Source organism: Caenorhabditis elegans, chromosome II, assembly GCF_000002985.6.
Source record: "Caenorhabditis elegans chromosome II".
NCBI lineage: Eukaryota > Metazoa > Nematoda > Chromadorea > Rhabditida > Rhabditidae > Caenorhabditis > Caenorhabditis elegans.
This window is the reverse complement of record NC_003280.10, coordinates 14,110,531-14,122,611: the sequence shown is the minus strand read 5'-3', so window position 1 is coordinate 14,122,611 and position 12,081 is coordinate 14,110,531. Positions and strand designations below refer to the sequence as shown.

At 37.9% G+C, this 12,081-nt stretch overlaps 1 protein-coding gene across 1 annotated transcript; it reads left to right on the top strand.

The window, feature by feature from the left end:
• The first annotated feature begins 4,501 nt into the window (after nucleotides 1–4,501).
• K09E4.4 (Alpha-N-acetylglucosaminidase) lies at nucleotides 4,502–8,399 on the top strand. The gene is made up of 9 exons (NM_064547.7): nucleotides 4,502–4,704; nucleotides 4,916–5,011; nucleotides 5,063–5,169; nucleotides 5,222–5,316; nucleotides 5,854–5,977; nucleotides 6,021–6,473; nucleotides 6,709–7,332; nucleotides 7,382–7,566; nucleotides 8,048–8,399. Exons 1-9 carry the CDS (start codon nucleotides 4,507–4,509, stop codon nucleotides 8,311–8,313), a joined length of 2,148 nt encoding a protein of 715 aa, NP_496948.2. The 5' UTR covers nucleotides 4,502–4,506; the 3' UTR covers nucleotides 8,314–8,399.
• Nucleotides 8,400–12,081: the final 3,682 nt, after the last annotated feature.

Here is a 12,081-nt window from a genome sequence, read left to right as displayed (position 1 = left end):
ATCGTTTGGCGCCCACCCCTGTTTCACTGAGAAAAAAACTGCAGAAAATCGATAATTATTGATTTTGGTTCGATTTTCCTCCAATCTTTCAGAGCAAAAAAATTCCAAATTTCCCTTCTGAGTTCTACAAAACCTCCCCAAAAAGGCTACTACGGTATTTTGTTTCCACTCCCGCCAACTACTCCATCTTCTTCCTCAATTTCTCTATTCTCACATCACCTTCTCTTCCCCCTTGAGACATTATGATGCCATGATAATCGGACCATTTTTTCGGAAAAAAAACCGCGAGAAAACTTTTGAAAATTCACCCCCAACAAGAAAACGAGGGAAGTGTAGGCGAGGAGAACTAAAAAGCCGTATATCCTATATTCATCTTTTGGGCAGGCGGGGCGAAAATGGTCCCCCGGGGGGTGCCAGTTTATGGGGGGCTCCGTGACCTGGGAAATATTGTCGTGTTTTGCACAATTTTGGCTCGGGGAGCCCTGAGCCGCCACATCATTTTCTGAAAAAGCTTCTCCATGTAAGTGTTTCAGAATTAATCAAATTGTAAAATAGCCAAGTTTACAGAAAATTAAATGTTCAACTTTTTTTGCTCTTTTTTAAATGTCAAAGAAATTCGAATTTTGGTGCTAGCTGCAAGCGCGCTCTGTCGCACCTAGAGATAAAATTGCCCGCGAAATTTGAAATTCTAGGATACTTTCTGTGGCATTTATGACATCAATTGTCCATTTCATCTTTGATGCACTTTTTGAAAATTGACGTCAAGCCCGTATTTTTGTGGGCTAGAATACAAAGATAATCTTTAAAGTTTCAGATTTTTTAAACCCCGTATAAGACGGTTTACAGGGGGGTGGCCCGAGCGTTTTTTAGAAACAAATAAAGTTTTGGTTTTCGTATTATTATAAATATTTTTCGAATTACCAAAGACCTCAGAATTGCCTGTCTACTTGCAATCAAGGCGGCCTACGCCTGCCTACGCAAATAGGTTGAAGGCAGTTATGTAGGCAGGCGCCCAGGTCTGTTTACCTAGGGGACCTAGTTTTTGAGAGAATTTTTTCAAACTTTTTTTGAAGTTTTTTTTGAACTGCACAGACTCCGTTTTGACCACACTTTCTCTTTATGAAAACTTTTAAAAAAAGTTATAATAATAATAAGTAAGAATTTCAAAGAAATTAATTAAAATCTGTGTAAAAAACAGAACACATCATCAAAACTTATTTTTTCGAAAAACATACATTCCTAATTTACCTTCGTCATTAGACTGAAAAGTAACATCATTTTCAGCTCAGTTTTCTCTGATTTTTCGTCGGCATTCAAATAATACATATATAGGTAAACATTTCTGATTTATAGTCTCAATTTCTGACACGTTAACTTGACCGATCTCTATCAGAAAATTCCAAAAAAAAATCCAATTTTGATAAGTAAAAATAAGTAGATTATCAGGGATTGGGGAAACTATTTACATGGTTTATCAAAATACCTTGTTATTGAATTTTCTAAAAAAAAACGTATTGCATGTATTAAGCGTTATTAAAACATTTTTTTTCTGTCCAGGAAATTGTTTTCCAATTTTGCATGTTTCCACGCGCGACCGACACTTTGCGGGTTCCGTTACAACTGACAGGTTTTCATTGCGCCCGTCATTTCCCGGTTTTCACTTACCAAACACAATACTTATCCACCTTGCTTGACGAATTTTGCGTCGAACTTTCGTAGGCCAATAGTACATATTACTGTTCCTGAAATCCTAATCCATCACGACATTTGTTTCGTCTATGAGTCGAAGTAAAATAAGTCGATTATCTGATTAGCTTTCTAGGATTAAACTTGGATAAAGAAACTGTGATTATTGTAGCTCTATAAATCAAGCTACCCTATTTTTGAATATTGTAGCTTCTTAGTCACTGCTACTATGGTCTACTAAGTCATTACGGTAGCGTTGTAGGACTTTTTGGCTCAGTTGAAATCCCTGAAATGTACTGTTCTGTTTTTTTTTTTCAATTTACCAAAAAATCTGGACTTTGAGCAATTAAGGGGAATATTTTGATAGGTGAAAACCGAGCTTTCACTATTTACACTACCCATAAAAAATTTCAACTAATTTTTGAAAAAAGTTGTAATAAGTTATTTGGTAGTTTTGGTAGTAACACATGAGTTACCTCCACCTTGAAGTGGGGTTACTGTAGACTTATTTCAGACCGAATCTTACTAGCTTAGTTTAGGCCAATGTAGCTCTTGGAGTACTGGAGGACTCCTGTACTGTTTTATAAAATCCTCCTCATTCTAATTCTAAAACGATCCGAAACTATATAGTGATTTTTCTAATCCGAATATAAACTAACAACGTAGATCTTTCTCGTTATCTAAATCTGCCTGGAATTAGCAAATAAATATTTTTTTTGTGAAATCCAGAGTCCGAATGGAGTTTTTTGGCATTGATTGCACGTCATGCAATTTTAAAATAGATTTATAAGTATTTGCTGCACAATTCTCATCCAGAAAAATGAAATAATATTTTTCTGAAAACTTTTTCACTTGTTATTTTCTAAAATTTCAAAGTTTTTCAGGTTTTGCAAAAAAGATAGAATCAAAATTTTGGAACCCCAAAATATTCATTTTATTTTTTTAAAATTGTAATTTTACAAAAATATACGATTTCTAAATTTGGAAAATCATTCAAGCGGAATTAAATTTATTACACTTTTGGTTTTTGGAGTTTTGTGAAACATGGTGAAAATGTTTCAAATAAATGTATAAGGATTCAAGAATTTTTGGTATGCTTCAAATTAATATCACTTCTGAAAAATAAAATATTTAAAATTGATTTTAGAAAAATCAAATTTGTTTTTGCTATGAAAAAATGTTTTTTTTGAAAAAATGTTTTAAAAAAACTCCCAAATATTTCAAAAAATACTTTTTCAAAAATATTCAGAGCTCATTCAATTTCTCCGACAAAACACGCACTCTTGGGCGATTTTCACACATTTATTTATTTATTCTCCACCTTATTTATCATCATTGTTGTTCGCTTTTCTGTAACTATTTTCAGATTTTGGTGATCGAACATTGAAGGAAATTTAATTCATATAAGGACGTTGGGAAAATGTTTGAAAATTTGAAAAATAATAGTAAAAATTGTTTGCAGTTTTTCCGTAATTTTTTTTGTTTAAACATTTTTTCACTAAACATTAATCTTATCAACATAGATTTATGACTAAAAATTAAAATTAAAAATATTTCTCAAAAAGACTCTCGTCAGAATATTAAATGACCGGAAAAATTTCGAATTTTTGAAAAAACATTTTTTAATTAAAAACTTTGTGGAAAAAGCAAAACTATATAATATTTTAAAAACATTTTACATAAAAAATTGATTTCTTTTTAGATTAAAAAAAAAGATCTTCATAAAAATTTATACGCACCAAAAATTAAAAAAAAAAACTAATTTTATTAAACTTAGTTTGTATAAAATCCTTGATAGGCATAATTATGTTGAAGCCTAAGTCTAAACCTAAGCCTAAACCTGAGCCTAAGCCTAAACCTTATCCTAAGCATAAGCCTAAATGTAAGCTGAAGCCTAAGCCTAAACCTAAGGAAAAATTCGAACAATTGAATTCTTGCAAAATTTTTTAAAAGTCTTTATCACACATTTTCCGCTAAAACAACAAAATTTCCAAATATCCAATTTCCAGCCTAAATATTCCATTTCTCCTTGCAAATTTACCGGAAAATCCTCCGATCTTCCCAATTTTGCAAGATAACATCTCTCAGGTCTCATGACTATCCAAATCTTGTTTTTCTCTGCGTTTCTTTGTAGATTTTGTTATTAGTATTTGCAGGAAAAACTTCTTCTTCAAAGAAAAAAAATTATTGTTAAATTTATTAAATTCTCTTTGCCGACACCTCACACACAACTTTTTTTGAGCCCGACATCTCACAGGCCGCAATATCTCAGTATATCTTAATGGCTAGTTAACAACTGGCGGCAGACACCTCACGGGTACGGCCAACCTAGCTTATTGACCACCAGATCACATGGTCTGGCTTGCGCCCGACACCTCCCGAGTTTCACAAAATTTGTTACCCGCTACTGTTGCAACTTTTGAAAAATATCTGTCCAAAAGCTCACGTACCCCCGACAGACAAGATATCCGGCAAGTAATGTGAGAAATGTTCTTTCGGCCAAATTGAAATTCTTTGGTCTCGAACCTCATCCGCCCCTGGGGAACAATTTTAGTGCGGTGCAAAAAAAACGGGTAGAGGTCAGTCAGTAGTTGCTGGACCACTTTTTTTTATGCTCAGAGGTAGTGTTGCTTCAAATTTTGCTACAGTAACCCGCAAGCACAATAATCCTAATTAAATTTGCTGATTTTTTTCAAATTTTGTGAATGCTTCCTTTCACTTAAGCATCACCAACTTCAAAACGTTACACCTTCCAATTTTCCAAATATTTTAAATATTTTAACATTTACTCTCAAAATTGTATTTCCAATTACAGTTCAAATGCCACGCCACTTCCACGTGGCACTGCTCATTTTGGTGTTATGTGGAGCTGAAAGAGCCAGAGGAGCTCTGCGAGTTCAGCTTCAGGACTACGATAAGAACAGTTGGCGGAGCGTCTTGAGGCGGGTGGCTCCGGAATGGGTTCTGGAAGAGTTTGCGGATGTGAAGGTCCTAAGTGCCGCGGAGAATGGATTTCAGGTATTATTATTATTATTATTATTATTATTATTATTCACCTTTCTAAAATAATAGAGAAGCTTGATCAACATATTAATTTTTTTGATGAAAAGTAAATTTTGAAATATTAGTATAATTTCATAAGCTTTAACACTATAGCAGTGACTGAAAATACTAGAAAGACTACACAAACTACAAACTACGAAAACCTCAAAACCTCCTATATTTCCAGCTCCCCAAATCCGGCTTGGCTCAAATCGAGATCAACAAATCCGGACGGAAAACCGTCACTGCAAATACCCCCACAGACGCTTTGAATGCTATTAATGTACGGTAAACCCCTATTAATATACCCAACAAATATTTTACCTACCTACAGACCTACCTCCGCACCGAATGCCTGTCACAAGTCTCCTGGTCGAATAGCTCGTTTTCCAGTGGCTGCCGAAAACGCACAAGTGACTTCATAAATTTTGAATCTAAACAGTTGAGTCTGCACGGCAATCGAGGTTGATAATATTTTTTGCAAGAATTTCAGAATCCGCTACTTTGGAAATATGTGCACATTTTCGTACTCGTTCGCCTGGTGGGAATGGCCACAGTGGGAACGGTTTATTGATTGGATCGCGTTGAGTAAGTTGATCGCTTAGGCTTAGGCGTAGGCTTGGACTTAGGCTTAGGCTTAGACTTAGGCTTAGGCTTAGGCTTGGCGTCAGTGGCGAGCGTTAGCTCTTTTTTACGCTATTTAGGCTTAGGATTACAGCGTTTTTTTAAATTTTTCAAAGGGTTCCGGTTGGCCGATCAAAGCGAAATTTAACAGAGAGACGTATAGGCTTAGGCTTATGTTTAGGCTTAGACTTAGGCTTAGGCTTAGGCTTAGGATTCGGCTCAGGCTTAGGCCAAGGCTTATGCTTAAGCTTAGGTTCTGGCTCAGGCGTAGATGTTCGTACTCGTTCGCCTGGTGGGAGTGGCCACAGTGGGAACGATTTATTGATTGGATCGCGTTGAGTAAGTTGACTGCTTAGGCTTAAGCTTAAGCTTATGCTGAGGCTTAGGCTTAGGCTTAGACTTAGGCTCAGACTCAGGCTTAGGCTTAGGCTTAGGCTTGAGCTTAGGCTTAGGCTGGGCGGGTGCTTCTAGCCCGATTTCCATGAAAATCGTTAATTTCAGACGGCTTCAACACGGTCCTAATGCCGCTCGGCCAGGAGATCATATGGCGGGACATTTTTATGGGATTAGGTGTTCAACGCGATGAGCTGGATTCTTATTTCACTTCACAGGCATATTTGGCATGGTGAGCCCTTTAAAGAAATTTTCCGAAAAATTTAAATTTCCAGGCACCGTATGGGCAACCTGAAAGCCTACGGCGGTGGACTCTCGGATGCTCAGATGCTCAACGATCACAACCTGGCCAAGCGGATTATCGACCGGCTCCTTGAACTTGGCATCACTCCAATTTTGCCGACGTTTGCTGGCTTTGTGCCAGACCACCTGGAAACGCTGTTCCCGGCCTCAAAATTTAATAGGCTCCCGCGCTGGAACAACTTCACTTCTGAAACATCTTGCATGCTCTCCGTATCTCCATTTGACCCGCTTTTCCAGAAAATTGGCTCCACATTTTTGAGACATCAAAAGAAGATGTTCGGAGGCGATGTAACAAACATGTACAGCGCGGATCCGTTCAACGAGATTTTGCCTAGCGAGTCGGCAAAGTTCGACGCGAAATTCGTCAAGCAAACCGCTCAAGCAATCATGAACTCCTGCAAGAAGGTGGATAAAAATTGTGTTTGGTAAGTGAAAACCGGGAAATGTCGGTCGCCATGAAGACTTGGTGGCTCGGGAGGTGTCTGCCGCTTAGTCTGTAGTCTGTGACGTAGCCTGTGAAGCGTCATCTGCTTTGTTAATAGAAAAAGTCAGATGTGGGCCGCTAGAAACTATGTCGGCCGCAGTCGCGTGACAACTAATTACTACCCTTTTTGGGCATGAATAATGTTGGCCGCTTCCTCAAAACTCCTCTTATTACAGGGTACTCCAATCCTGGTCGTTCACCTACGATCAATGGCCAGCCTGGGCGATCAAATCCTTCCTCTCCGCAATTCCAGTCGGCAACCTGCTCATCCTTGACCTCTACGCCGAGGTGGTTCCAGCATGGCAGATGACGTCATCGTTCCAGGGACATCACTTCGTCTGGTGCCTACTTCACAATTTTGGAGGATCCAGAGAACTCCGTGGTAACCTTCAGAAAATCGATAAAGGCTATCAGCTGGCGCTGATGAAGGCCGGCTCGAACCTTGTCGGAGCCGGGCTCTCAATGGAAGCCATCGATCAGAACTATGTGGTCTACCAGTTCATGATCGATAGAATGTGGTCCCCGGAGCCCCTTCCTCTGAACAACTGGCTCAAGGCGTACTCGGAATCCCGATACTCTGCAGATTTTAAAGTGGCTCAGAAGTTCTGGACTCTGCTGGCTGGCACATTCTACAATCAGCCCGAGAAATGGGGAACGCCAAGATTTTCAGTATTCCTATACCATAGACCTGGATTTGGAAGAAAAATAGAGTATTGGTTCCCGGTAGAAGAGACGTTTTCGAGATTCCGAGAGCTTCTGCCAGCGCTGGTCCATGTGCTCGGCGAGCATCCTCTGTTCAGGTAGGATTTTTAAGGAATTTTTCATCCGAACACTTATCTCCTTTTTTAGAGAAGACCTGAACGACGTGATGCGGGAAATGACACAATTCGAGATGGGAAATGAGGCGGCTTTATCAATGTCAGAAGCATTTTTGATGGAAGATAAGCAGCAAGTTGGCGCCAGTTGTGAGATGTTGATGGAAATGTTCCAGAAGTTGGAAAGTTACTCGAATCGGGATGTTCGGCAGTGGATAGGTGGGTTACTGTAGATTTGGCCTGAGGGTTAAGATTACTGTAGGATTGCTCTTGGCTACGGTTACGGAATATCTATAGGAGTATAGGATGTATACTGTATCTTACAAGTACTGTAGTGGTGAAGTGGCCTAGATGTATCATTTGGTAAGGTATAGAGTACTGTAGGTGCGGCGTGACTATTATCTACCAAGGTTGCTGTGTAACACCAGGGTTACTGTAGCTTAACACTAGGGTTACTTTAGTTCAACACTAAGGTTACTGTAGTTCAATACTAGGGTTACTGTAGTTTAACACTAGGGTTACTGTAGTTCAATACTAGGGTTACTGTAGTTCAATAGTTGGGTTACTGTAGTTCAAAACTAGGGTTACTGTAGTTCAATAATATGGTTACTGTAGTTCAAAATTACAATATCTTAAATTTAAGATCAAGTACTGTAGATTTATGGCCCTGTGCAATCTTTCTTAATCAATTTTTTTTCAGAAAATGCAAAATCCATCGCCCCAACATCAGAAGAACGTCAAGTGTTCCCGGTGACCGCCGGTGACATCCTAACAGTCTGGGGTCCGACTGGTCAAAATCTGGACTATGCTCATCGCGAGTGGGCTGGGCTTATGTCGGGCTACTACGGACGGCGATGGCAATACTTTTGTGATTGGATTCTCGAGCATGATGATTTCAACCACACCGAATTTTCGATCTCAGTTTTTCGTGACGTAGAACGCCCGTTTTCGATCTCAAATATTTGAATGTTTCTTTTTTCGTTGTTGAAAAAATAATGTATCTTCTCTGATTATTCTGATGATGAATGCTTGTTAATAAACCGGCTAGACTTATTTTTTTGAAGCAGCCGACAACTCCCAGGTTTGCAGAAATCCTTCAGATAGCAGCCAACATCTAGCTGACTCGCAATGAGGTCTAATTTCTTGCAGAAGCATCCGACATCTCACGTGGCGCTGTTTGCCGATTCAAGGAAAGCAGCCGACATTTTACTGGTTTTAGTTGCTACACTTTTTCAGCACCCGACATTTTATGGTCCCACGTTTTTGCGCATTTCCAAAACTAGCCATCTTTCTCGACCCCCAAATTCCAAACTTCTGTAGCCCCCTGCAAAATCCTGTCTCCCGCTCCCCCCCCCCCCCCCCCCCCGCTAACCATAACCCCCTTAATCTTTGTGTTTTACCTCCTTTACGATTCAATTATATCAATCTTATAAATGTGATATAATTGATAAGCATACCATATTTCTTTCCCTTCAAATTTTTTATTTGAAATTTCCGCGGCGCCAATGAAAAATCCGTGAAAATGGCTGCGAGAAAACTTGTTAAGCTAGGATTTTTGTGGTGTGTGGCAGGGGTATAAAAGAAAAAATAACAAAAAATTAAATGGCGCAATCATAAACTTTTTTTGGTTTTGGTCTTGCCTGATATGATTTGATTTCATTGAACTTTTGAACTATTCCCCATGGTTGTTCAATTTTTGTCTATTTTTTGCTTTCTGAAAATTTCAGTCAGATTTTCAATTTTTCTATCAATTCTGAAAATTTCTAAGGTCTAGCACTCCTAGTAGATAAGATACGCGTTCACAAAGTTGAGACCGCGCGGCGCGTTTGCGTTGCGGTCGCGTTGCGGTTGCGTCGCGGCTTATCTGAATTGTTCGAACTGTCGTAACTCGGCTCTTATGGAATTTGAAACATTAAAATTTTTTGAGCATTCTATAAGCAAATTTTTCTTCTGTTTTTGATACTTGTTGTAATTTTTTTTGAGATTAAGTTTTTCTGTGAACTTTTTTTAAAGCGATTCTAGCTAAAAGTCCCCACGCTTTATCCAATTAGCAATATGCTACCCCAAATTAGAAATTTAACTTTGAAAACTGAACATATGTTCAATACCTCCCTCAAAAAAGGAATTAACATTTTTCCTGCCAAAAAATCCTGTTGAATCATAGATCGTTATCAGCTATCTGGAAACTTCTTTCCGCATGAATTCAAATGACATTACGACAGAATTTGTAGAGGATGTTGCGTAGTTTTCGGCGCTCAAAAATCGGTGACTTTTATCTGATTTAAGAACGGTTAAAGCTTTGAAAGTGCGTTGAAATCGAAAGTGTACAGAAATAGAAACCCAGGAATATAGGGGCCAATTTTGCATAAGTGAGGAGTAATATTGTACGCTCAAAAAATTTCAGCCCTCTAGGTTCACTTAGAGTGAAGCTACGACAGTTTGAAAAAAAAGTAGGTCAGCCGCGACGCGACCGTGCCGCAAAGCAATGCAAAAACGCTGAAAATCTTTGAATACGTTGCTTACTAATTTATTGTTATTCGTATCAATTTTCAGAGCCTTACGTCCGCTGAGAACAAAGTTACAACCTTTTGAAAAATAGGTCAGCCGCGACGCGACTGCAACGCGGCCGCGACGAAACCGTGCCGCACGTCCTAAACTTTGAAATGGCATATCTTTCCTCTAAAACGTTCTAAATTTCTGAAAATTTCAGACGAAGTTAAAACATTAATAGTAAACATTTTTCTGTAATTACTTTTCAGATTTTTTTTTGCTCGACTGTGACACTTTCAGACCAATTCCCCCAACCAACAACTGAAAACAGTACATCTATCAGGCCCACTTTTTGGTTGTTGTATTCAATTCATTAAAACTGCCCTCATTTTCTCCAAATCGTTTTGTTTATGATTGTGTGTCACACAAGATCTGTTCCCTTTCTCTTTTCTTTATCAGTTCCAAAAAAAGGAAGGAAGAGAAGAAAAAAGTTACTTTACTACAATAACAAAGTGATCCTATGTCTTTGTTTCGAGGAAAAAAATTTTGGAAAAAAGAAGCCACAAAGAACTAACTACATAGGAAGATTGAATTGTTGAAAAAAAAAAGGAATTTGGCAATAAATTTGCAATTACTATATAGAATTAATGATGTTATAGTTATCAGCTCGCCTATAAAATTTCAGGACTCTAGACCTAATTTCAGCTGAGATATAATATCGACCATGCGGCGCGGTCGCGTCGCGGTTTATCGACCAAACTTGATCTCTCGTAACTTGGCTCAAAAAAGGCGAAATTTGCTGAAATTTTCTGAGTGTTTTTATTTTTTAGCTCATTATATTATTCATTTCCAGGTTGTTAAAAATATACATTTCGAAAAAAAACTTGCATTCTACATATTCCACCCCACCTAGTCAATTTTAACGATCAACTTCACATACACACATCATTCTTTTCCAATGTTGATTTTATTGTCGGAGAAACTGAGGTGATAGGAAAAAAAAACGATGAATGGGCTGATGAATGGACACAAGAAAAGAAATTTGCATTTTCAATTTTCAACAATAGATTCGGATCATGACCTCATTTTTGAGGTATTCATAAATAAAATTTGTTTGTCAAGGAGTTTTCATAGATTTTTTGATTTTCGAGACAAACACTAAGGACCACTTCAAACCAAGTTACGCGGGTTCTAAAAATGTTGGTGAACCGCGACGCGACCGCGCCGCACGGTCGAAAGTTCAAGGCGCTGTATAACGTTGCTGCAAATGGTTGTAGAGCTTTGAAGATCCACGAGAAAATTGAGAACTACTAATTAAATGTTTCTGTGCAAGGAATTTGTATGAAAATTGAGTCTTCAAAATTTTCAAAACTTTTGAGATCTATTTTATTTTTTTTAGAACAACATAATTTAAAGATATTTCATTAATTTAAATTATGCAGAAATTTTTGGGCTTATAAAGCGACGGAGAACCGTTTGAAATTCGGGAAACAATCGCGACGCAATACGAAACAATATGAAATTGAAAATTCGAGCACAACCGAAAAATTACAAAATTCGCTTATGCTAGATGTACCGAAATTTTCAGCAAAAACTATTTATGCCTTTTTGAAAATTCCAACTAATAAACGTCATAGAACGGCAGCACCCTTTCTTTTTTCCCTTTGTGCGAATTGTTTCAACATGTACGTTACTGTTAATACAAACTGACACATATTAATGATCACCAAATATAGTTTAATGTGTCAGAAACTGATGAATATCACATGAAGTTGACCCTCTTCTCGTTTCTTTTTTCGCCCACAACAACACTTTTATGATCCTCCGTTCCCCCATTCTTACAGGACTTTCCATTTCTCAGGAACTTTATCTTTTTTGTGATGGTGGTGGTGGTGTCTTCTCGGAATTCTTCTTTTGAAGAATTCTTTCCTTATTTCTCATCAGATTCCACTGTTGTTTTCCACGCTCGTAAAAATTCACTTGCAGACACAAAAATTCAAAGTAGGCGTGGCGTGACTTCGTGTAGGGTCCGCCCCCACTTTGATTACGTCATCTCCATGTATAAAAGGGGGTACTAGAATGATATGCAGTTTATAATTTGGTTTTTCAGTTTTTTTTTTTTTTTAATTTTTATTTTTCATGAAATTGAGGTAATTTTTTTTTGAATTATCTTCTATAAAAGAATCTTGAGTGAGATTTGATAAAAAGTGATTAGTTGATAAACTGATAAGGATATTTAGGGAA